Source organism: Kockovaella imperatae (assembly GCF_002102565.1).
Source record: "Kockovaella imperatae strain NRRL Y-17943 chromosome Unknown BD324scaffold_12, whole genome shotgun sequence".
In the NCBI taxonomy this organism is placed as follows: domain Eukaryota; kingdom Fungi; phylum Basidiomycota; class Tremellomycetes; order Tremellales; family Cuniculitremaceae; genus Kockovaella; species Kockovaella imperatae.
Window position 1 is genome coordinate 645,625 of NW_019028952.1, and position 22,721 is coordinate 668,345.

Consider the following 22,721-nt stretch of genomic DNA (forward strand, 5'->3'; position numbering starts at 1 on the left):
ATGCAGGATTTCCTAATCTGTGTTGTGACACTGTCTGAGCTTACTTAATTGCTGTTGGGTCTAGGGAAGCCCGGCGCGCCTGCTGCATCTACGATAGTCTGGGAACCTTCTGGATAAGGACCAGTATCGTTGAAGAAAATGTTGCCAACAAAGTGGCTTCCGTCCGAGAGTACCTCGTTCAGCCTAACATCGCTGTTGACATAGTTGTTGGTGAACGTGTCATTGCCGGTCAAAGTCGAGTCATTGTTCTGAGTGTTTTCAGTGTACCAGGGGATGTCGGCCGCCTCGATGACGTTGTCGTGTACGAGATAGAATCTGGAGCCTTCGTCCAGGTACACTCCTTGCGCTTGACTCTTGATTATTGCATTACGTTCAATGACAGTACCGGGGCTGACTGAGAGAGTGTAGATGCCGCCCTCGTCGGTGTGATTGAAGCCAATGTTCGTGACATAGTTTTGAGCGATAAGATTGTCGTGAGGAGTCGTTGGCGTTTTGTAGAGAGGCTGATAGCTGTACAGTCCACGTTGGATATACTGCGGATTGGCATTGGCGTCGTTAGAACCCCAGCCCCATCCTTGATTGAGTGCACTGTACGTCGTGTTCACGACCGTGTTCGAGGTCATGTGAGAATATTGAACATATGTAAAAAGAATATTGGTGGCAGACGTGTAGATTCTGGAATTGTCATGCAGGAAGTTCTGCGTGACATTGATACCGGAATTGATCATTGAAGACATGTATGGGTGATGTCCATTGGCCTGTATTCCTCCAACTTGAATGGCATTGCCTCCACTCTGAGTGAACAGCACGCCCGACACAGTAATGTTCTTTGCTCCTAGTCCGATCGAAGAAAGATGAGCGTTATCATCATTACCTATCCCGAGACTGGCCGCCCCAGTACATGTAATGGATCCGCCTTCGAGAGAGATTCTTTCCGCTGCGCTGATTTGGACGGCAGCCGGCGTCATCCACCAGAAAGGTCTCGTCGACTCAAAATTGGGTCGTTCATATTGCTCTCCGATGTAAGCACCGGTTTGCTGGTCGACAAATCCAAATTTTGATGATGGATAGTTCCAGGTCGTATGCGCGAACGAGATGTTCCTGAAGATAATGTCGTGGGCAGGCTCGTCATACGACAGACCACCCAGTGAGAGCAGGACTTCGATGCTAGGAAGAATGATCTCAGACTCGTTTGGATCTTGGCCATTGATGGGCTGGTAATAAAGTGTATCGGTGCGGGTGTCAAGGTACCATTCACCATCTTCGTCCAGAAACGAGAGCGAGTTCTCTAGAAACATCCCTGTTTGGCCGAAGTAGAAGTCTGGGACAAGAGCTTGAGAGATGACATCGTACCCAATTAGGTTGCGGTGCCACGCAGGTTGCTTCATGACTAGTGTATCGTTCTGTCGAAAATCGACCGGCATATAGCGGTCCGTAAATGTTCCCACAAAGCGCAGGTCGACTTGCTCGGGGCTCTGAATATCGGCAATGTCGAAAGCGGAGCCATTGTAACCGTACGATAGATCTGTAAAGATGGATTCGTTTTGAAAGATATTTGCAGATCGAGCTCTCGGCGCAGAGATGCCATCGACAAACAGCGCTCGACTTGCTGAGCCAGCGGGGACTGGTGCTGACCAAATGGCGCCGGAAGACTGGGACCAATTCGTGACTGCCCTACCACCTGACAGCACGACCTCACCATCGGAAGACTGCCATATGACTGGACAGTCTGGAACTCCGGAGTGATGACCCGTGAGGAATAGGTACGTCGTCATAGGGTATGTGCCGGGCGCCAGATTGATAGTAATCTGAGGGCTGGTAGAAGTATCTGTCCATTGTGTAAGAGTCAGAGCTATCTGAGCCGCGGCGTCATGGACGTTCGAAAAAGCATTCTGGGGGGACGATCCATTGTTCAAGATGCCTATGGTGCCATTGGCTGATGAGTCAACGTACAGGTTGACAGGCGAGCATTGCCACGCGCTGATCGATCGAAGCAACAAGAACGCGAGGACAAGCATAGCGAGAGGCTAGACTGGACGGATCCAGGAGCCCTCGCATCGTTCATCTTATAGAGTATGAGGCTCTTGTTCGATACCGGTCAAAAGACCGTTAGTGCAATTGACCAAAGCCTACTGCTGGGATTTCACGCCAAGATGGAGCCGAGTTCGGGTAGCGGGGTGAGGCCGAATTCGGATTTCACTGGACGATGTCGGATATGACCGAGTGACCGAGAGAGCCCTGCGAACGAATCGTTGTCCTGCATATCTTGAGTTCACCGCTCTGTCTTCCCGGTAGGTCCGGTTGGTGCTATCTTCGTATGCGCGAAGGCGAATTTGTCGGCAGGCCACACTAGCTGAACAAAGTCGCTCTCTTGCGCGTCCGCTGCGTATCGCGATCAGGAGAGATGATTGCATACCTCTTGAATGAGTATGACTGACTGATATACGGCGCCAGCAATCACCGCCTCCGACCTCTCTCTACCTCCTGCTCCTTGACGCGAAGCTGAGCCCCAAAGCCATCGGCAACTCTCGGTTCAACCTTTCCTTTGCCCTTCATCCGCTCTTCTAGGTATTCAGTGCTCATACCACATGCGCAATCGTCGAACGAGGGCCCTCTGCCTGGCAAAACCTCTTTCGCGCACAACGGACATATGCCTTCGTCGTTCCCAACAAGCTTTGGAGGATGGTCGTGCCTAGCGTGAGGGATCACACCTGGAGGACAGGTCTTGCAGACCTTATCTGGGGGATCAAGACCACATAATGGGCATCTTCTAGCGAGATGAGTGAATGCATCTTGATGTCGTGTTCCTCCGTAGGTCGGCAGTCGTAGCTCCTCAGGAGTGAAGGCACACTGGAGCAAGTCAGCTAATTTTAATTACAACAAAATTCACTGATGCAATCTCAGTCGGCTTTGTGATGATCAGAGCCCTTGTCCTTCCAGGCCCATCGTGGTCCAATTGATTACCCAGATGGTCTTCGCCCCAGATAGAGAATTGGACCTCGATGATGATCTTGTGGCGGACCGTGATAGGGGAGGGAATTCTGAGTGGTCATTAGATATATCAGAGAGATAGCATTTGAACCGCGATTCTGCTCACCTTTCCGGAGTAGTAGGCCGAGCCTGGTTATCATCAGGGTTTCTCCCTTTGCCCTCCATGATGAGTTCTCCGGCGTCTTTGCCGCCTGCCTTGGTGCCTCTCCAGAGGGCGGGATGGTCGATGGCAGGGTTCATGTCCTTAGCAGGCGGTCTGGTCCCTAAGGTAAATATAGTCCAGGACTGGGAAAAAGGTCAATACGAAGAGTTGGCCCGAGAAACCAACCGACCGACCTTAGTAAATGGCAACGGCGGTGTTGCTGGATCATCTCTGGGCGACTTTATCTCGTGTGTCTGGGACAAAGAGACTCGGATAGAATAGATTGTGGCCAACGGACTGGGATCATGGAGGGTGAACGTGCTGAGGAGGAGCGTGCCGATGGTCCACTACGTCTGTCAGCATACATCGACTGCGAATGAAAGTGCGACCTCACAGCATCGGACATCAGCTGGAACTGGTAAGGGCCCAGACCATCCACCGCCCCATTCAGATTGAGACTCAAGTCTGTGATTCCACCAGAGGGATCAATGTTGTGCAAGACCTCGGAATATCTCTTCTGAGTGATGGTTCCCACGAGCCATTCGACATCCTTGTTGACCCTTGTAGCATCCTCGTAGCCAGGTAACGGGGATAGCATGTCTTCTGAATGTGAGGGTCTCATTGACATGGATGCAAGGGCAGCATTCAAGGAGCCGGGATCAACGGCTTGACCTTGATATTCGAGCGGAGTAGCTGTACCTGGGGTATCAAAGTAGCTAGTGATTGGAGGTGATTCGTCAGAGTTGGGAGAAAGCGAGGAGTAGGGCGGCGAAATTGGAGTGATCGCTCCAGAGGACCTGCGGCCAGATCTAGATGGAAGTCTTGATCTCGAGCGAGAACTTGAGGATTGCGATTTCTGCTTGGCCGAGATGCCTTCTAGCTCGGCAAAGATACGATGATCAATCTTCGCGTTGACATGCCTGTCGTGACCAGGAAGGTCTTGAGGGATGAGGAGAGTGAAGACAAAGCTGTTCGACATTTCAGCGCTTATCTTCATCTCGAGACTGATCAATTTACCGTTGGATGCCTTCTTCCAAAATGAGCCCCTCACTATCGCTCTCAAGGGGCTGACGCCCGACTTTGTTCAATACGCCTCGTCCGGTAGATCGGCCTCCGGGACCTATCTCAACCCTTCGCTCAAATATGACATCCCTCTCAATGCCTCTTTCCGGTCCCATGTTGAGTTCCAGAACCGTCTGCAGCCCTACACGGATCGATTTGACTCTTCGTCTTCCCATACCTACTGGGATTTCCACCACGAGCTCTCCGCGGTTCTCAATCTCCCTCCAATATTGACCGCTGGATTCGGATCTGTTCGTCCGTTGCTCGTTGTCTTCAAGCCTGTCGGCCTGAGGCATGAAGAGTGACCCATAGCTAGGAAGATTGATCTCCAGCCGCGGCTGTAGTGGCCCTCTCGATCGGCTGGATCGCGATGCAGCCCGAGATCCGGAAGGCGAAGGAGACGACGGGCGAGATCTGTGTGGTGATAAGAATCGCAGGACTGACATTGTGCCCGGCAACTTGGTGAACACTATCCAATGTCCTCTCTGCGTCTCTCTTTATCTTGCAACGACAAAGTCAAAATTTAAGTTTTTCAGGTCCCGGCCGATATTCGGTCAATCGCAGCACATGCTGACAGGTTCTAACAGCTTTTTACTGTATCATCATGCAGGTTCACAGAGAGAGCATAGCATTGTGGCCGAGGTACCGAGCATGCCGGAAATGACTTTCTTGGTGCAAATACCTGTGCATCACGAGCTCATTACATGCTTGCCACCGGGATGCTCGCGAAACAGAGTTGTTCTCATCTAATAAAAGTGGCTCTTCCACAGAGCCTCTTGGCAACGTTCCCGTGACTACTCGTTGGTAGTACTGTGCAGGATGTTGGCTGACCAGTCAGGAGATTGATTGTAGGTAGCCATGAAATTCGGGCCGAGAGTCTCCTGGGTGTTGATAGTCTTGTTCTCGTCTGTGGCAGTCAGAGTAGTACTCGCTTCAAAATCGAACCCCACTCACAAGACAACCAGGTCTCAACGGTCGGATTCCAGTTGAGATTGTTCAGATCGAGGTCAAAAATTCTGGCATTCCGGACTTCAGAATGTGGAGTGACATATCCGCCGCTGGAGGTGTTGTTCAGTATACTCTATCCGGTCCAAACACAACACACCACTCACTATCCCGAGTGACCGTCAAAGCACAAGGTGATGCCAGATGAGGTTCGAGTGCGAGCACACCAAGATTCCCCATGATCATGTCCCGAAGTAATGGCCATGACTTTATTTTGACCCTCATTCAGGCAATCGTTGATGGCGTCGAAGGCTTTCGGCACAGCGTCAGCGTTACATCTAGCCCTCGCAGTGTGACTGACTGGGAAGATCTAGACCGGTGTACACCTGATGAGCCGCGTATCCTTGTACGGCAGGATTCGGCTCATCATCGTGATCGCCTGGCGTTTGCCTTTAAGTGCGTTTCAGCAATTCATTCTCTGGCCACGTATGAATGCTCACAGGGTCGAAATAGTTTCAGAGAACTCGAACTGTATAATGTCAGTCACGCCGGGAAATCATCCGCTTTTCCTCACTGGGATATGAACGAAGACCAAAGAAGGAGGAACCGATCCCCACTGATCACCTTGTCAGCGCTGAGTGCACCGAAAGCCCGCATCCTACCGTGAGTTTCATGAGCAGAGACTGTTGCTGGATGTACGATGGTACGGAGTCAGGGTCGACCCAGTAGAAGTCTGCCGCCTCGGGGATGGGTCCTACCAGTATGGTCAAGAAGTCGAACGAAAAGCGGAATGAAAGCCTCACCTGGACCATCACCACTACCAGAGACGAAGGATCGCGAGTCGAAGAACCACATAATCAATTTGGGAGCCCAGTCATCCGCGTTGGCATAAACCGGAACCCCTTGCAGAAGTTTAGCGATGTCCTGCGTCATGCCTCTAGGAATATCTCACAGTAATTTCCGTTCCCGTACGGTGCGGGACCAACATCTGATCGCGTATATGAAAGGTTGCTGTAGTGTGCCATCTCATACTTGATTTCCTCGTCGTGAGTGATGTGGTCCTGATGAATGTCAGGCGCGGACCAGCCATACTTTCGGTTGCTCACCGCATTGTCGTGCTGACATGTACCGTCAGTACACCTCAGGAGTTCTCTAGCTGGGCATAGCACTCACGTTTCCATGGGTGCTTGAGAATGGCAGATTACGCTCAACAGTGGGACGGAAGCACTGATCCATGTAGCCGGTAGCATTATCCGCAAAGACGTTTTCACCAGTCATGATATCACCATTGAACACGCTACAGAGTCCTCAGCTCCGGCTTTGAGACAAGTCCTTGTTAGCTTACACATAATCCGGCTGCTCTTGGTCAAGGATGGTGGCGTGGACATAATTTGTGAGATTGTCATTCTCCGGCCCCCAAGCTGCGAACGAGCCGTTGCCTGTTTTGAAGATGAGAATAGACTTCTTGCACCGCGCCTTCCGACCTACCCCAACGCTCGCCAAAGTGCATATCTGAAAACACACAGACCTGAATCGGCCGTCAGCTATGCCCGGACAAACTTCAGCTGGACAGACCTTGAACTTGCCATTGTCGTCAAAGGTCAACTTCTTCTTGTCCGGTATCACGCCCATTAAGCCACCCCCTCGTGGCGTGAGTGGGTGCGAGGTTACCTGAGAGACGAGGGAGATCCCCAGAGTACTCAACAGTAATGTTGACAGAGAGTGAGCCATCATAACGAAGTGAGTGTACTGGAAGGAACTTTCAGCGGTCAGATAGGCGACAAGATCCCAAGATCCCAGAGTCGTACCATTTATGTATATGTCACAAGCTGCTCAGGATCGTGTGAACTTTACATTGCATGCGGTCGACATCAGAGTCACTCTGGAATGCTCAAGGAGAAGTGGGGATCCAAGGCAAAGACGCTAGTGCTCGGAACGAAACGCCGATTGCCGCTCGAAAGTTGAAACGTGCGCCGTGTCTCTGGTTGGACTTCTGCCATACGAGGATGCTGTGGAGGCGAGATCCACAAAGGGCTCGCGCACGTTTCCTTTCTCAGTGGTATGGCTAGATAATACAGGCGTGCCAGGTTTGAATCTAAAGAGTCCGTCGGGCAAGCTGTTCCCGTCGCTTCGGATTTGGTCTGTGGCGCGATCCTTTTCGCTTTTTTCACCTTCAAGATGTCATCTCCGCTAGGGGTGCGAAGCCGAGTCTGACTGGGTCGGACGGAAGTTCATATCTGCCCTGCATTTTATGACGAAACGATCATAATGGGGTTGTCCAAGAGAAAAGGGGGCTTCTAGGATTATGATTCCCCCGTGATCCCAGCCTAGCGAAAGCGGTGGTCACGACGTCCACAACATCTCTCTCACTCCTTGACGGACCGCTACACGGTAGGACGCGGCTGAAAAGGGGAACACTCATTGCATTGCTAGACCCGCACCCTATGCGCAACGGTTAGCCACGGATAACAACGGCGTGTGACCACGTGGAATCTTCCGCATGGAGAAATCGCCGCTCATTTAATGAAATCAGCCGGTGAACTACCGAATTGACCACCCCCCCCACTGGTTGTTATTGTACAGACATACCTCTTTGTTGGATTGCTCTATCATCGATAATATTGCAGTTATGGTGAACACCACTCAGATCAAGGACGGCTGGTCCTTCACAAAAGTTCCCGAACACGGCACAAACGAAAAAGAGGAGTGGATCAAGTGTTCAGTACCGACCGATGTTCATACCGAATTGATCAAGGCTAAGAAGATCAAGCATCCATACAAGGATCTCAACGAATGGGACGTACAATGTGAGTCTGATTCTGACAGGAGAGTGATTGGGACTCAATTCGAATTCCAGGGATTCCACTCGCCGACTGGCAGTTCAAGACCACCTTCAAGGTCACCGACTCTCAGCTCTCAGAGCAATGTGTCGATCTAGTCTTTGAGGGTCTCGATACCTACTGTGACATCACAGTGGTGGGTTCGCCAATGGCGGTTCCCGCCCATTTTCCCTGCTGAGGTGTAATAGAACGGCAGAAAAGTCGGATCCACCGACAACATGTTCATCGGCCACCGGTTTGCAGTCAAAGATCTGTTGAAAGCCGGTAATAATGAGCTCGTGCTCGACTTTGAGTCACCGAAAAGAGCGGCCTTGAGAGAAGAGCATGACAATGGTGGACCAATGACTTTTTGTGAGCTCGATCGCTGATTTTGAATGATCTGAAGCTCATCTCTATCTCTGATAGCGAACGGATTTTCTGAGCGTATCTATTCCAGAAAGGCGCAGTATCATTGGGGTGAGTAGAGTCGACTGATTTCGGAACCTGAACTGATATTCAATCCCTAGGCTGGGACTGGGTGAGTCAATTGACAAGCTGCAGCATCACAGTTCTGATGTGACCAGGGTCCAACGATCATCTGCGTGGGACCATGGCGTGAGTCCTGTAGCCCCGGATCCTGATTAATCTGGTAGTTCCTGTTTCACTGGAAAGCTACTCGTATCGAATCGCAGATGTGCATATCAGCAGTGATCTGGAAGGTCCCGACTTCAAGACTGCTACGTTGAAGGCCACGACTAAACTCGCAGACGATTCTGCCCCCCTCAACGGCCATAAGCTAGTTTATACGCTCAAGGAGCGAGATGGACACAAGGTCGTTGAGCAAGCGACTCTTGGTGTTGACGAGAAGGTGGATTGGAAGTTCGGAAAGGGAGAGATTGAGGGTTGGTACCCTCGTAACTATGGAGCGCAGACACTTTACGAGCTAGAGACGGCTCTGATCGATAGGGTAAGTGTCATGGTCAATTCCAGATCCTCGGCTGATCCCTTTGCCAGACCGGCAACGCCGTTGCCAGCAAGACATCCCGAGTCGCCTTCAGACACGCCGTTGTCGTCCAGGATCCGCTTGAAGGTCAAGAGGGAACCAGTTTCCTCTTCGAAGTCAATGGCATCAGGATCTTTTGTGGTGGTTCAAATTGGATTCCAGCGGACAATTTCCTCACTCAGATCTCTCCTGAACGCTACCGTGCCTGGATTGAGCTCATGGTACGTATGAGTTGATCCTTGACGCTTGGTCTGATCTCTTGTAGGTGAAAGGTAACCAGAACATGCTTCGAGTGTGGGGAGGTGGTATCTATGAAAGCCAGGCCCTGTACTCGTGAGTGCAGCAGTGATTTCTTGTATCCCCGCTTGACGATTGAAAAGTGCCTGTGATGAGCTGGGAGTGCTGGTATGGCAAGACTTCATGTTCGGCTGTGCTCTGGTAGGTTTCTTCGTATTCCTTTGTACTGACAGGCAAACAGTACCCATCGTACCCCAAGATCAATGCGAGCATCAAGCGCGAGGCCGAATCGGTCGTTACTAGACTCCGTGACCACCCATCGGTTGTGATCTTCGCAGGCAATAATGAGGACTATCAGGTCGCCGAGAGCGAGGGTGTCATGGACTACAACGACAATTCGGGTGACTACATGCACAGCAAGTTCCCTGCGTGAGTAGAGCCTTTTCATTTTCGAATCATCTGACCAGCATTTAGGAGGCATATCTACGAGATTCTGCTCCCCGAGGTCGTCGAAAGACTCTCGAACATTCACTATCACCGATCGAGTCCATATGGAGGCAAAAACACCACCGACCCGACTGTCGGTGATATCCACCAGTGGAACGTTTGGCATGGAACTCAGAATCCATGGACCGAGTGGGATATCCTGAGTGGACGCTTTGTCTCGTGAGCCCAGACCTCGGCCTGTGACCATGCGCCCGCTCATATATCACAAAGCGAATTTGGAATGCAAGGATACCCTGACATTCGTACCGTGCAAGAGTGGACCGATGACAAATCTCAACTGTTCCCTCAATCCCGAATAGCCGTTCAGCACAACAAGGCTGTAGGTCACGTCAGGCGCAAAGTTGGCGCTGATCTATCTATTTCGTAGACCGGCTTCGAAAGGCGATTGGAATTGTATTTGATGGAAAATTACAGGCACGCGTTCGACATGGAGTCTTACGTCTACTACACCCAGGTCATGCAGGCGGAGTGTATTTCCGCCGCTTACAGGTGAGTGAAGCACCAGCGCTTCGGGTCCGGGTCTCACATGTACTGTCAGACTCTGGCGACGGGAATGGCGGGGGCATGGCCGAGAATACGTGGCTGGCGCATTGGTCTGGCAGCTCAACGACTGCTGGCCATGTGTCAGCTGGGCCATCTGTGATTATAATCTCCGACCAAAGTGAGTAAATGTCATTGGAATGGTGCTGATGCCTAGGCCATGCTTCTTCGCTGTTGCTCGCGAGTTAGCTACTTACACAGTCGGAGTGAGTGTGACCTGTGTTCTCGTCGCAAGCCGTGCTGAGCTATGAAAGATTGCCAGGAAGATGGTACACGACAACCCTGGAGGCAAGGATCCATTTGCCTCGGGCAAGATCCACGAGGAGGTGAGGTCTCGTTAACAGGCTTTGCTGACGGTCAACAGATACAATTATGGGGCTGCAATTCGTCATTAAAGCCGAAGCGGGCCACTTTGAGACTCGTCTCGTTTGATCTGCAAGGTGGTGAGGTCGATTCTCGCGACATTAAAGTGGACCTCGCCCCCAACTCGTCGATCGAAATATGGAAGGGTGATGTACCCGGCCAAGTTGTCCGCAGGAACGAAGGCTCGGCCCCCAAAGCCATCGTCGTCCAAGCTCGACTCATCGATGACAAAGGTGCTGTTCTTGCCCGATATTCCAGCTGGCCCGAACCATTCAAGTATCTCACGTTCCCCGATCCATCCCTCAAAATACAGATCAAGGGAGATGAGGTGACTTTGAGCTGCTCGAAGCCTATGAAGTCTCTGGTCTTTGACGTTGAGAGCGGTGATGAGTGCCATTGGAGCGACCAGACCATCGACTTGTTCCCTGGTGATCCTCAGGTCATCACCGCCAAGGGATTGAACGGAAGAAAGATCAAGGTCAGGCATCTGGGAGATGGCAGCGCGTGAAGTAATGACTTGTGAGGCCGCATGCGATGCATGATGCATGAATTTAATCTCGTGCGACACGCTAGGCTGGCATCGACTGGAGGACCCGCAGTAGCCAGATTCGCAGGCGTACGAAGGCTTCAGCAGCCAGCTATACAAATCGGTACCCGGGTATAACCTACGGACAAGGTGACCGTGGCCGTTGAATCCGATGACTTTGTCCCAGAAGTTGACTCAGGGATCCAGAGCGGACGATGGGATGATACTGTCCCCGTGTGTTATCGCCAGACCTCCTGAATACACTCAGCCATGCTGGCATTGATCTGATCAATCCTGGTAATGCCCAATAGTCTCATAGCCATAACAATTTCGCTCTCCATGACTGAGGACGATGAGACTGTAAATCTCTCGCAGAGGCCAGACTTACTTCTTACTGCCCGGATCACACCTTGCTCACCGTATGCAGTCTGGGCCCACAGGAATGGTCTTCCAAGTCCAACGCCTTTGGCACCATATGCCAAAGCCAGCAAGACGTCGGTCCCACGTCTTATCCCGCCATCGATGTAGATGTCTATTTGTTTGAGCAGCTCAGGATCCTCATCATGTATTGCTCTAAGACTGTCGAATGCAGTCCTGGCTTGATCAAGTTGCCGTCCCCCGTGATTCGAGAGGATACATCCTGCGAGTCCATGGTCTCTGGCTAGACGAACATCCTACATTGCTTCAGTGCTTTAGCCAATTAGAGTGCCCACCTCAATAGTGCAAACTCCTTTAAGGTATATTGGGATATCGCCGGCGAGCCTTTTCAGCCATGGCAAGTCGGCCCAGCATTGCTTCGCATCGTGATAAGCTGGGTATTCTGTGAAAGGTCCCATTCTTGCACCGGGCGACACGTTCCCAGTCACGCCTTTGATCCGATCTGTCGTCTCGCGGCAGCCAAGAACATTTGTGTCGGCTGTAAGAAGCAGCGCTCTGACTTGTCAGTGGCTTGAGCTGTAAGGAGGACCTCACTGAACTCCTCGCTCAACTGCCTCTTTCACCAAGACCTCTGTCCGTGACCTTTCAGTTTGCACGTACACTTGATATGCCAGTGCCAAATCATACGGTGACTCGTCTTCTTTCAGCCTATCGCGTTCGTCCAAGATATCGGTGAGCGAGAAGGAAGACGCGGCTGATATCCCTTGGACGAGGCCAGTCCGAGCCGCCTGTTCACGACTGCTCATCAGAGAGTGACGCTGTGGATTGCTCGCTCGCAGAATTATGGCTCACTCCTCGGGTCAGATTCAGTTCTCCTTCCGGATGTCCAAGCAGAGCGTTCGAAGCGGGTGAGATGTAAATGGGCAGCGCGGAGGGTTGCCCAAAGATAGTTGTTTGTGGAGATACACTTGATACGTCTCGCATCACGCGAGGTAGGAGACGACACTTGTGAAAGGCGGTTCGGTTTGCTTCTCGCGTATAGCTGTCCAGCGCTCCCGCAGCGTAGTAGTCTCGAGATCGATCGCTGAGAATCGATTCTGCTGCTGCCTGTACGCGCTTCAGCATTGTCAGCAATGATCTGGTCGTACCTGCATTTCGTCCAACGACAGAACCCTTTCCACCGGCATCAGGGCGTCCCTAGCAGTTTGTATCCGATCGACCTCCTTAGCCAGATTCTCTCGCGACTGTCGATGGATCAGTAGAGGCATTATTCTACAGAGTGCCGGCTGACCTTAGCAGCCTCCTTAGGATCGATGAACCCCATGAATTGGTCCTCAACCAAATTGGTCTCCAGCGTCTTAGGAGGGTGTATTGGACGGAACAGCTCGCTACCGGACCTCAGCAGTCGGTCTCACAGAAACCTTCAACTTACCTGACATCCTTCCCAGCATTAGCTACAATTATCGCAGATCCCCCGGGATGATTCTTGTGAAAGTGTGTCACACTGGAGCAATCAATGCTAGCTTCATTGGGAGCCACATACTCGTAAACTTTGCCGTCTACGACTATCCAGCAATCGTGCGCCAGATTATGTCTTGATACTTCCTCCATTCTGAGGTAAGCAGCATCGAGTTTGGAAGCTTTGTAGGTCGACCGGCCCTGTAATTCAGCAGGTGCCGAGCCAGCTTCAGCTCCAGCTTGTGTTGTGCTGAAAGCTAGCTACGAAGTCGTGAGATATAGGAGGTATCTCTACCTACTACACTGCCCAAGACTGCCAGTCCCGCTACCACCGAAATCATTGGAGCACCGGTGGGCACTCTTGACGTGGACAACAATCTCCGCATTTGCTGTCTCCTGGCAATTCCGCAGAGGCGATGCTCATTTAAGAGCCTTCTCATCGTGTAGACTGACAAGCCGGGAGTCCTGCTCATCTTGGCAGACGAAAGTGGACAGTCGATTGCTGTTACCTTCGGACCGATACTGCACTTCTATTCCGGGCCGGGCCGGCCAGAGCCGACGATTGACGGTGAGATGCATATAGAGGATTGAGGCTGGGGAACTTCCTTGCAGCCACTCAGCCTAGTTCTCTTGACCTTGAGATCATTCCCTCGGGCCACACTACTGCATCGAGCCTGAAATCAGCATCTGTAACCGGTACTTTCTGATCCTCCGGCAGAACCTGACATGCGAGCGAGAGCGCGACTGCAAGTTGTATTAGCCTTGTAGTGATTGACTTGAATTACCTATATGGGGCCGCCCTTTTTCAGAGACATATATCCTCAGGAAGCGATCATAGAATGCCTTGCCGCGACCCAGCTGGGATTTGGCTTGAGTGAATCCCTTCCGACGGCTGGAGCTCACCCGATTCGCCAGTGAGTCAAACGCCACGCCTGGGACGAGAATGAGGTCTATGGGTGAGGCAGCCGCATCCATAGCTTGAGACTTGGTCAGATTGTTCAGCTGTGCGGACTGTCTTCTCACAATCCTCTCTAGCTGTCTTCATCTGACAATCTCTACGGAGCTCCCCTGGATCCGGTATACCCCACTTGTCGAGCGGGCACAGTGAAAGATCTTCCTCTGAGTATAGGCGAAGCATCTGCATTGATGCCAAGATAGGTGCTGGATGATCTTCTTCTGAGTTTACGGCGCTAGAGCCGGGCGTTGGCTTCCCGATTGCCTTCGCAACGTTAGGAAGATAAGGGGTGTAAAGCTTTTTCCCTGCAGAGCGGGCTCAGTTCGCTCTCCTAAAGATCCGACTTACCGCTCTCCAGAATGTGTCTGACGATCAGATCAGTCCTCAGCTCTCCCTGAGCCATGCTGAGATAGCAGCCAATCGACTGTGCATCTTTGAAGAATGGCGAGCTCAGCAGTCTTGATGTCACCGCTATAGCTGGAAAGAATGGGTTCACAATTATCACAGATGATGATTACCTACACTGTGCACTCAGATCATCTTGAGATACATCCCTTAGCTTCCTAAGCATCACCCGACGAAGCGCTATCTTGCTGGCACCGACAGACATATTGCCGGACAATGAAGGGATGTCGCTCATTCGCTTTCGTCCAGCCTCGGCTTCCTTCAGCAGCCCAACAGCTCGCGAGCCGCGGTTATGCCTGGCTGTTTAGGCGTATCCTGCGTGCATCAGATGGTCCAAGTATCCCAGCTGGCACCGTTTCTCCGTCGACTCTCGGTAGATGATTTATTAGAACAAAGCTCGCCGTGACGCCCAGGAACGCCGACTTTATCCGAACAATTTTTCTATCAAGCGGAATTTTGGGATTTCAGCGATCGCCAGACGACTATCACCGTTGAGGGGGCATGGCGTGAAGTGGAGAGGCCGAGTAGGATGGGCGAACAGGGCATGGAGAGCCTGCCTCCACTTCCTAGGTGCTTGATCTTGGATTACTACGATTCTTGTAAGTCCAGAAACGCATTCCAATCACAGGGACCTGACCCTGTTGCCCATCAGATACCAATAACCTCTTGACCTTGTTCACTCAGTTGTACAGCGATGAGGAGGTCTTGAGGAAGGTCGTGGTCGTCAAATATGACCACTATGACTGGTAAGCTGTGTAACCAGCCTGTCACGCTGCTAAGGACGTACAGGGAAACTTTTCAACGCTTAATACTACCGAATATAGACTGCATCATCCTATCACCTGGACCTGGGCGTCCCGACAAGCCTTCGGTGGGTCTTCAGGACACTTCTGCAATGCTCAGCTCATAACTCACAGGATATCGGGTTCGCACTTGATCTGATCCGCCAACATCCTCTTCCCATCCTCGGCATCTGCTTAGGTCACCAAGCGATAGGCGTCGCTTTCGGTGCGAAGGTTAGTCAGATCCCTCGTATTAGATATCCATCTGACATGTCGCGTTGTAGATCATCAATGTACCACTGATCCGGCACGGACATGTAGTCGAAGTCTTTCCAACAGATCCGTCGTCCGATCTGTTTGCACCGATGCCAGGGCACGATGTTCAAGCCTCGTTCGCCGCGGTCGTGTACAACAGCTTGGTCGTCGATGCAGACTGTATGTCTGCTGTACAGCCTCTCACTGACGCTTGTTTAGCTTTGCCAGCGAATCTCACTGTCACCGCTTGGACAGACCCGGGCTCCAACCTAAGCACTGTCATGGGATTGAAGCACCGTGATCTGCCCATTTGGGGTGTTCAGTACCATCCCGAGGCAAGTCGACTTCTCGGATAGCATACTCATACGCCCCTTTAGTCTATATCGTCAACATGCGGATCGTCTTTACTTTTCCGATACATCGAGGCAGTCCACCGAATATACAATCACCCAGCCTCTTATCCCAGGTTGGAGACCGAAATCCTTGACTCATGCGCGTACCGCATTGCGACCCGTCAGGCAAAGTCCGCTGTATCGACACAAAACTCCGAGATCCCTAGGAAACTGCCCAGCCTTCCAGTTGAACCTCGTGCATCCTCTACGCATGCTAGTACCAGCCGTGCAGCCTCTCACCAGACCTCTTCCGCTCGCCGTGCCTTCAGCTTAGTTGAAAGGTCATTTGAGGAGTCGGGCCGGCATCGATCAACGGCGGATATCTTCGATTCTGTGATTCGTTGTCGGGCCTCGTTAAAAAGCGGCGCTATGGGCGAAATATGGCTTGACGGAGAATCTGTGAGTCTCGATATCATCTGCTTGGCTGAGTTTCAAGCCCACCCGAGCGACGACGACCTCTCTGGCATGTCCAAATTTCCTCCTCACCTATGCACTCGCATCTCAGACAGTCACTTTACGGACACCAGGCAAGGTCCTGCGGAGCGGACTCGGAACCGCCACAACCTTCTGGGACTGGTTTGACCAAGCTCAACAGTCTCTCGCCACCCCCAGGTCTGAGATCGGCGGTTGGAAGGGTGGATGGGTTGGTTGGTTCTCTTACGAAATGAAGCAGGAAAGCTTGCAAGGGTACAAAGCGGACCATCGGGGAGACAATGGCAAGTCCAGCCTTGATGGTTTGGACGCCTGCTGGAGTTGGTCCGATTGGCTATTGGAGCGATCTTCCACCGGTCGATGGACCTTGCGCGCAGTCATTAGGGCCGCGGACGCAGAGTCACTACCCATAGACGCCGGGGTGGGCAAGCTTCTGCATCAAGCTGGAGTCTCCGTCGGTCTTCTCGAGAGTCAGTTCGACACTCTGTACTCGACAATATCTGCTGCTCTCAATGACTCGATGCACAAGCTGGAAAGCAGAGACTTCGAGCCATTTCATATTCAGCCAGACACAGATGGCCCGGCATATCGATCCAGTATTGAGGATTGCAGAGAAAGTATTCGACAAGGAGACAGCTATGAACTCACGCTCACCACATCATTCAACGCAAAGTTGCCTCCTGGACTGGACCCGTTCCATCTATATCTGCAATTGCGAAAATCCAATCCGGCATACTACTCGACTTACATTTCTTTTCCGTCCGTTGTTACACCTAGCGGACGAGGGATCTATATCTTGAGTTCCAGCCCAGAACGTTTCCTCAAAATTCAAGTGGGCGAGTCTGGTCGAACTATCGAAATGATGCCTATCAAAGGCACCAGAAAGCGACTGAAGAAGGGAGTCTGTGCATGCTCGCTTACATCTGGTTGCCGAAGACAGTCGCCCGGAGCCAAAGTTTGTGAGACTGAGCGGGCACGTATCGATGAGCAGATTGGTCAAGCGCTTCAAGACGATCCGAAAGAGCGAGCTGAGAATTTGATGGTTAGCAATTTGTTGTCAGCCCTTAACTTATTCGGCTCAGATTGTCGACTTGATCCGCTCAGACTTGCTATCATGCTGCATTCCCTCTACAGTCACCGTCCCAAAATTAATCGCTCTTGAGTCGTATGGGGTTCATAATCTCGTCACGACAGTGCGGGGCTGTTTGGGGGATGCGGTGTCCAGTGTGGTGGCTGTCAAGCGATGCTTTCCACCTGGTGAGTCGGGGTAAGTTCAAGGCTGACCGAACTCAGGCAGTATGACAGGTGCACCAAAGCTGCGGTCCGTTCAGCTGCTGGAGCAGTATGAAGGTAACCGTCAGCGAGGTATCTATTCTGGCGCTTTAGGATACATCTCTGCCGACGGCGCAGTTGATTTGAGCGTCGTGATTCGGACGATGGTCATCCAAGGCAATGGTACGTAGTCAAATAGCATGGGGACTGACTCATTACAGCACTGTCCCTTGGTGCCGGAGGAGCTATCACCTGGATGTCCAACGCAGACTCTGAATGGGCAGAGGTCTTGACCAAAGTAGAGTCTGTAGTCGGTTCACTGTTCAGTCACTAGCATGTATTGACTATTTGGTTCCGGTCCCGAGCCTCCCGTAAGCCGACGATCCGACTATCGATCTCATCACACACTGACAATTCTCCAACGTCGACATGTCTTGGGAAGAGAAATGGTGGGTCGATCATGCAACACCAGGCAGTACTGAAGAATGTCTCAGGGCGAATGGACGTACTCACTGGGATCAGGGCCTCGCGCATCCTTCCCTGGTAGCGCTGCTGAAGAGTGATGAGGGCAGGAAGCTCGTGCCGACTCAAGGTGTAGCCGTTATTCCAGCTTGCGGCAGGGTATGCCACAACATTAGCGTTCACGTATGGCTCAGTTGATCGTCTTTGCAGGGGTACGATGTTCACTTGCTAGCAACGCATGGCCTCCGGGCTATCGGCGTGGAAATTTCCCCTACCGGTGCCGAGGCTGCTCGCAAGTGGGTGTTGGAGATCTGCGAGACATTGACCCTCATTAAGGTGGCTACGCGAGCAAGCCGATGGTCTTGGTCAGTACGATATAGTCGACGCAGATTTCTTCAAATGGGCAGAGGACTCATCTTCACCTAAAGCCAACGTACTGCTGGACTACACGTGTGCAAAACGCCTAGATATACTCTGACCATACACCTTCAGATTCCTCTGTGCCCTGGATCCACACGACAGACCAAAATGGAAGACTGCAATGAGCGCCGCTGCATCTCCAGCAACAGAAGCCACCCTTATCACCATCATGTTCCCTCTCAATAGCAACAGAGGTCCCACTGAGGGTCCGCCGTTCGCTTTGTCCTTGGATCTGTATCATGAGCTCCTTGATGACCGCTGGGAGCTAGTTTACTTGACTGATATTGATAAAGGAAGTGGCATGGGAAGACATGTAGGACCTGCGGGCGATGAAAAGCTTGGTATCTGGAAGTACAGAGCGTAATGGCTATCACAATGCATTCTGTTCCGACATGAAAAGCAGACGGCGGGCGCGCGCCGGTCAATGTGACCTTACAAGGTGATCTTGACAGTTTTGATTTCGAAACCTCTGAATTCCAAATCAATGATATCTCTCTCAACCTCGAGTGTGAGATCCACTTCCTCGATCGAATCTTCGAGCACGTTGACAAGCTCGGCTTTGGAGATTTGGAGAGGATGTCTGTTGTTGCGAGTCAGCCAGAATTGACCGTTGCTCACAAAGCTCACATGACTAGTCTTGCGCGAGCACGACCACCCATGTGCTCGTGAAGTCTCAAGATGATCGTCTTTGATCCTTGAGTCAGTTCAGCGCCAGTGATAGGATCGAAGTCCGCCTCTCCTCGCTTGATAGTCTCGAGCAACACATTTGGAGCGCCTTCGACCCTAAATGGCAACGTTTCGTGTCCCGAAGACAAGAGGCCGGGATACACTGCGACGTCAGAGAAGATCATGTCTCTGCGGAACTCACTCATCAACGGACTGTTGAAGGCATGGGCGATGTTCTGAACATCACTTTCGGCATAAGTTCCCTTGTGTGGGAGAATGGCGAATCGTACGTCGTGAGGGCCCTGGTCGGCTTCCTCGTCGGGACTGATAGGAGCCTTGAACAGACTGAGCGTCAAAAGATTTCCTTGTGCTGCGTAGCCGTATTTGCAGTCGTTCAGGAGAGCGACTCCGTAGCCGTATTCACTGTAGTCGGCGAATTTATGGGCTGGAACCTCCCACTTTGCGGCCTCCCACGATGTGTTACGGCTTGTCGGGCGCCTCTGCACACCAAATGCACAGTCATATGTCGCAAAGTCCGAGAAGAGCGCCAAAGGAAGCTCAAACTTGAGAAGGCGTAGTCTCTCATGCCAGTCCAGGTGACAGTCGAACCGAAGGATACTCTTCGAGGAGGCATGCTCCGAAGCTCTGATGGCATCGAGTGAGATTTTTATCGACGCCTTGGAGTGGCCGAGACTGAGCGAGCATTCTATGACACCTCGCTGAGGACCTCGCGAAGAGATTTTGACATCAGTGAATTGCAGGGGCTCAAATTTGTCGAGCTCGTATTGTTCCCATTCCCAGGCCCTGCACGTATCAGTCAGGGACCACGAAGGACTAAAACTCACTCTCCAGAATCAGTTCGGTCTTCGAACAAAGTGAAACCAGCTGTACAGCCGTGCGCCAAAATTTCGCGACTGCAAACATTTCAGCTCGTCGGTATTTCAGTTGACGCACCCTTCTTCTTTGTCGTAAATACTAAAGATGCGGCCGCTTTCGAACGCGATGGCCAGATGATCGTTTGCGAGCGTGATACGACCGCCTTTCTGCTCCACTTGCCGGGGGTCAGCTCTTCGCCGGTGTCTTCACTCACCCGAGACACCCTTTACAGATTGTGAGGGAGAGAGAGTAGCAGTCAGACTTCCGGTCGAGGCTGCTGCAAGCTGGTAGTTTCCTTGAATTTCAACGAGTTCTCGCCTGGGAACGCCGGGCAGGGTGTTCAGGACCGTGAAGTCGCTAGTGTCTCGGAGCCGGGAGGATAGAGCTTTGACAGCTCCGCTGAGCAGCTCCTTACCAGTGGAAAGAAGCTCGGCAAAAGCCTTGTCGTAGTCCTCTACGGCTAATCTGATCGAACTCCCCGGTAGGGTATCATGGAACATACACAAGCAAAGAGTCTCATAGGCACGATCGATTCGCTGCTCATCAGACCGACATCCGTTGCATCACCCACCTCTTTAGGATACGCGTAGCCAGTGTAAACGGAAGCGAGGGTCGAGAAGAGCTCGACTTGCCTCAGCAAGATTTCTGACTTTCGGAAGTTGCGCTTGGTGTTGGATTGGGATGTTTGAACCTATAAGGTAAACAATAAAGTCACAGAGGACCACTCACTCCTCGGTGCATCTCCAGGTAGAGTTCACCGTTCCTGTAGTGATGTGAGAGATGCCTCAAGGAGGCTGACTATGCTCACCAGGTTGGAAGCTTAGTTCCGTTGTTGGTGATCTTTCTGAGGTGGGCGAAAAAGTCTGAGAGAGTGCCTCCCTGCTTGATTGTAGGAAGCTCCTCAGACTCATGTCCATGTATCGCAGCGGCATGTGCACGTCGAAGCCTCTCCATCAACAACGGTCGAGGGCCTCCGCCCCCATCTCCATGGCCGAAGGCGATGACCGCGTCCGAAGTGACGTCAAGGTTCTGGTTGTAGTTGTTGGCTCGGGAGATCTCTTCGACGTTGCAGACGGAATCATATCGCTGAATGGGAGTGATATGCGAGAGAAGCTGGCTCCCGTCGAGACCAACCCAGTTGAAGGATGTGAAAGGGAATCGATTACTGAATCTATTAGCATGAGAAGTGCTCATGGCCTCACATTTTACTCCAGTTGAGCTTGTGAGAGAAGTAACTATAGCAGCCGCTCAAACGAGCGATCTGGGGTAGCTGAGGTCCAAATCCAACTGTGAAACTTTAGCAGAGTTCAACCGAAAAGGCCCACAAGTATCAGGGAGAATCAAAATATCAGACCTCTTGCCGAAGCGGGTTTCAAAATACTTTTGACCGTACAGGAATTGTCGGCACAGTGACTCTCCACTGGGAATGTTGGCATCTGTCTCGACCCAACAAGCACCGTTGGCCTCTGTAGACAATTAGTCCGGTCGAAGCGCCTCATCCTGTGTGCCCACCAAATTGGCCAGTGCGGACCTTTTCCTGAACCTTTTTAAACAGCTTGGGGTATAGCTGCTCCAGCCAGGCGAAATGCTGAGCACTGGTCGCCATGAAGCGGAATTCGGGGTATCGATCCATCAGGTCGATCTGTGTCATTCAGCACTATCCAGGATTGTTGACTAACCTGAGATGACCAGGATCTGGCCACTTTCTGCTGAGTCACCCTCCACGGCCACAGCCAGGCTGTGTCGATATGGCAGTATCCAATCGCCCAGAGATTGCCCTTCTGCTTAAATTGTTCCGGGTCGGCTTCATATTCCTTTTCCCAGCCTGAACCAAAGGCTCCTTGCGCCAGCCTGCGACCTTTGGCAACGCCATCAAGGGTCCCATCGAAAGCATTCATGATGTCGTTACCAATAGCACGAGCGCGGTTACTCATAGGCGAGTTTTCAGGAAGACTGTCGGCAAGTTGGGAAATCATGTCAAAGTCGTACATTAGGGCTCTGAAGGGTTAGCCGCGAACCGGGACGCATCATACCTGGCTTCCGAGTTCACAACAACGATCTCAATGGTTTCCAACTAGACGCAGGATTAGGGAGTGACTTCGTCAGAGGCTTACAGTGTAGAACACGTCTTTCTGGAAATAGGTCAGCGGTGTCACAGCAGTGCAATTTACTCTTGTATAAGATTGAGGAAGCATTCCAAAGACTCCATTCGCGGAGACTTCGATGTATCGAATGCATTTCCCCGCACGAACTTCTTTTTGAGGGATGATGTATTCCACTCTCCGGTTGTAGTCGAAAGCACCTGTGATGCCTGTTCATGGGTCAGAGTCTCTCAGAGGAGTATTCTAACCTTGGAGAGAGAGCCCTGATTCATCGTAGATCATCGCTTCACATGAGGGATCGAAATTGACTGAGAGTAGTGAGCGCCGAACGCAGGAGCATTGAGAGCAATTTACGCTCAACATCGTCCTTTGATCTCCATGACGATGGGATGTTGATGGTCAATTTGAGCCAGTGATTCGTCCCTGTCATAATCAGAGAGAGAATCCTTGGAGCCTGCTTACAGCTCGGGCCGAACCGTACCCCTCGCTCAACCTTTCTGCCTTCACCCTTCTCGAGCTTGCTCTTGGCTTCTTCAAAGGTCGGCTTGGTATGATCGGGAGCTGACCACATCTCCAGTTGTAGTGTCTCGTTGTCATCGCGTTGATCCGCAAATATTAGAGAAGAGAGATTGATGCCCGAGTACTTCCCGCCAACAAAAGTGCCCAGTCGTTTCTGATAGATCTGTCAGCCTCTCGTCAAAACTGAAGCCTCACGATGACCGCCTCCCGAT

At 51.8% G+C, this 22,721-nt stretch overlaps 8 protein-coding genes across 8 annotated transcripts; 3 read left to right on the forward strand and 5 right to left on the reverse strand.

The window, feature by feature from the left end:
• Positions 1-44: 44 nt before the first annotated feature.
• On the reverse strand, positions 45-4,723 carry BD324DRAFT_657582 (hypothetical protein; the record flags this gene model as incomplete). The annotated part of the gene is made up of 8 exons (XM_022018867.1): positions 4,151-4,723; positions 3,528-4,101; positions 3,328-3,480; positions 3,098-3,276; positions 2,712-2,850; positions 2,472-2,673; positions 2,134-2,353; positions 45-1,980 (listed from the first exon to the last, which is right to left on the reverse strand). Exons 1-8 carry the CDS (start codon positions 4,639-4,641, stop codon positions 45-47), a joined length of 3,894 nt encoding a protein of 1,297 aa, XP_021869391.1. The 5' UTR covers positions 4,642-4,723.
• A 266-nt stretch (positions 4,724-4,989) lies between these two features.
• BD324DRAFT_652889 (Metallo-dependent phosphatase-like protein) lies at positions 4,990-6,772 on the reverse strand (the record flags this gene model as incomplete). The annotated part of the gene is made up of 14 exons (XM_022018572.1): positions 4,990-5,102; positions 5,150-5,253; positions 5,308-5,452; positions 5,502-5,590; positions 5,641-5,669; positions 5,715-5,756; positions 5,803-5,894; positions 5,944-6,042; positions 6,093-6,201; positions 6,247-6,258; positions 6,314-6,437; positions 6,486-6,579; positions 6,629-6,668; positions 6,716-6,772. The coding sequence occupies 14 exons, from the start codon at positions 6,770-6,772 to the stop codon at positions 4,990-4,992; spliced, it is 1,149 nt and encodes a 382-aa protein (XP_021869392.1).
• A 997-nt stretch (positions 6,773-7,769) lies between these two features.
• Positions 7,770-11,117, forward strand: BD324DRAFT_652890 (glycoside hydrolase family 2 protein; the record flags this gene model as incomplete). The annotated part of the gene is made up of 18 exons (XM_022018573.1): positions 7,770-7,947; positions 7,998-8,116; positions 8,169-8,331; positions 8,386-8,436; positions 8,487-8,497; positions 8,544-8,574; positions 8,613-8,926; positions 8,974-9,183; positions 9,228-9,295; positions 9,343-9,400; positions 9,441-9,628; positions 9,674-9,865; positions 9,917-10,025; positions 10,074-10,195; positions 10,245-10,367; positions 10,404-10,452; positions 10,501-10,572; positions 10,611-11,117. 18 exons carry the CDS (start codon positions 7,770-7,772, stop codon positions 11,115-11,117), a joined length of 2,565 nt encoding a protein of 854 aa, XP_021869393.1.
• A 257-nt stretch (positions 11,118-11,374) lies between these two features.
• BD324DRAFT_643218 (L-mandelate dehydrogenase) lies at positions 11,375-13,124 on the reverse strand (the record flags this gene model as incomplete). Its single annotated transcript, XM_022017530.1, has 9 exons — positions 11,375-11,478; positions 11,524-11,809; positions 11,849-12,068; positions 12,108-12,301; positions 12,366-12,620; positions 12,662-12,757; positions 12,805-12,901; positions 12,946-13,017; positions 13,057-13,124. The coding sequence occupies 9 exons, from the start codon at positions 13,122-13,124 to the stop codon at positions 11,375-11,377; spliced, it is 1,392 nt and encodes a 463-aa protein (XP_021869394.1).
• Positions 13,125-13,585: 461 nt separating this feature from the next.
• Positions 13,586-14,742, reverse strand: BD324DRAFT_122576 (hypothetical protein). The gene is made up of 5 exons (XM_022011961.1): positions 14,449-14,742; positions 14,275-14,403; positions 13,995-14,231; positions 13,875-13,948; positions 13,586-13,829 (listed from the first exon to the last, which is right to left on the reverse strand). The coding sequence occupies exons 1-5, from the start codon at positions 14,564-14,566 to the stop codon at positions 13,728-13,730; spliced, it is 660 nt and encodes a 219-aa protein (XP_021869395.1). The 5' UTR covers positions 14,567-14,742; the 3' UTR covers positions 13,586-13,727.
• Positions 14,743-14,749: 7 nt separating this feature from the next.
• On the forward strand, positions 14,750-17,869 carry BD324DRAFT_634232 (ADC synthase). Its single transcript, XM_022016709.1, has 11 exons — positions 14,750-14,930; positions 14,984-15,077; positions 15,121-15,202; positions 15,249-15,347; positions 15,398-15,548; positions 15,588-15,703; positions 15,746-16,159; positions 16,197-17,234; positions 17,275-17,449; positions 17,486-17,647; positions 17,686-17,869. Exons 1-11 carry the CDS (start codon positions 14,861-14,863, stop codon positions 17,796-17,798), a joined length of 2,514 nt encoding a protein of 837 aa, XP_021869396.1. The 5' UTR covers positions 14,750-14,860; the 3' UTR covers positions 17,799-17,869.
• Positions 17,862-18,926, forward strand: BD324DRAFT_122604 (S-adenosyl-L-methionine-dependent methyltransferase). The gene is made up of 5 exons (XM_022011962.1): positions 17,862-17,913; positions 17,959-18,085; positions 18,137-18,222; positions 18,263-18,376; positions 18,419-18,926. The coding sequence occupies exons 1-5, from the start codon at positions 17,894-17,896 to the stop codon at positions 18,708-18,710; spliced, it is 639 nt and encodes a 212-aa protein (XP_021869397.1). The 5' UTR covers positions 17,862-17,893; the 3' UTR covers positions 18,711-18,926.
• Positions 18,712-22,663, reverse strand: BD324DRAFT_604078 (putative alpha-mannosidase). The gene is given in 19 exon segments (XM_022013972.1): positions 18,712-18,926; positions 18,974-19,175; positions 19,215-19,816; positions 19,858-19,926; positions 19,967-20,080; positions 20,099-20,424; positions 20,460-20,579; positions 20,618-20,651; positions 20,697-21,053; positions 21,091-21,175; positions 21,214-21,354; positions 21,401-21,530; positions 21,568-21,886; positions 21,922-21,962; positions 22,003-22,020; positions 22,060-22,199; positions 22,239-22,298; positions 22,345-22,413; positions 22,453-22,663. The coding sequence occupies 19 exon segments, from the start codon at positions 22,559-22,561 to the stop codon at positions 18,779-18,781; spliced, it is 3,084 nt and encodes a 1,027-aa protein (XP_021869398.1). The 5' UTR covers positions 22,562-22,663; the 3' UTR covers positions 18,712-18,778.
• Between the last annotated feature and the right edge of the window lie 58 nt (positions 22,664-22,721).

What these genes read in the sequence shown, in the direction of transcription:
- BD324DRAFT_634232 (XM_022016709.1), top strand. Translation starts at nt 14,861, where the DNA reads ATGGGCGAACAGGGCATGGAGAGCCTGCCTCCACTTCCTAGGTGCTTG. An exon ending in CTTGGATTACTACGATTCTT is followed by an intron (nt 14,931 to 14,983) that starts GTAAGTCCAGAA and finishes GTTGCCCATCAG; the next exon opens with ATACCAATAACCTCTTGACC. An exon ending in TATGGCTTGACGGAGAATCT is followed by an intron (nt 16,160 to 16,196) that starts GTGAGTCTCGAT and finishes CTGAGTTTCAAG; the next exon opens with CCCACCCGAGCGACGACGAC.
- BD324DRAFT_604078 (XM_022013972.1), bottom strand. Translation starts at nt 22,561, where the DNA reads ATGTGGTCAGCTCCCGATCATACCAAGCCGACCTTTGAAGAAGCCAAG. An exon ending in CCAGATCCTGGTCATCTCAG is followed by an intron (nt 21,531 to 21,567) that starts GTTAGTCAACAA and finishes TGAATGACACAG; the next exon opens with ATCGACCTGATGGATCGATA. An exon ending in ACCTGGAGATGCACCGAGGA is followed by an intron (nt 20,580 to 20,617) that starts GTGAGTGGTCCT and finishes TTTACCTTATAG; the next exon opens with GTTCAAACATCCCAATCCAA.
- BD324DRAFT_122604 (XM_022011962.1), top strand. Translation starts at nt 17,894, where the DNA reads ATGTCTTGGGAAGAGAAATG. An exon ending in ATGTCTTGGGAAGAGAAATG is followed by an intron (nt 17,914 to 17,958) that starts GTGGGTCGATCA and finishes AGAATGTCTCAG; the next exon opens with GGCGAATGGACGTACTCACT. An exon ending in GGTGCCGAGGCTGCTCGCAA is followed by an intron (nt 18,223 to 18,262) that starts GTGGGTGTTGGA and finishes ACCCTCATTAAG; the next exon opens with GTGGCTACGCGAGCAAGCCG.
- BD324DRAFT_122576 (XM_022011961.1), bottom strand. Translation starts at nt 14,566, where the DNA reads ATGAGCGACATCCCTTCATTGTCCGGCAATATGTCTGTCGGTGCCAGC. An exon ending in CAGACACATTCTGGAGAGCG is followed by an intron (nt 14,232 to 14,274) that starts GTAAGTCGGATC and finishes CCCGCTCTGCAG; the next exon opens with GGAAAAAGCTTTACACCCCT. An exon ending in GAAGACAGCTAGAGAGGATT is followed by an intron (nt 13,949 to 13,994) that starts GTGAGAAGACAG and finishes CCAAGTCTCAAG; the next exon opens with CTATGGATGCGGCTGCCTCA.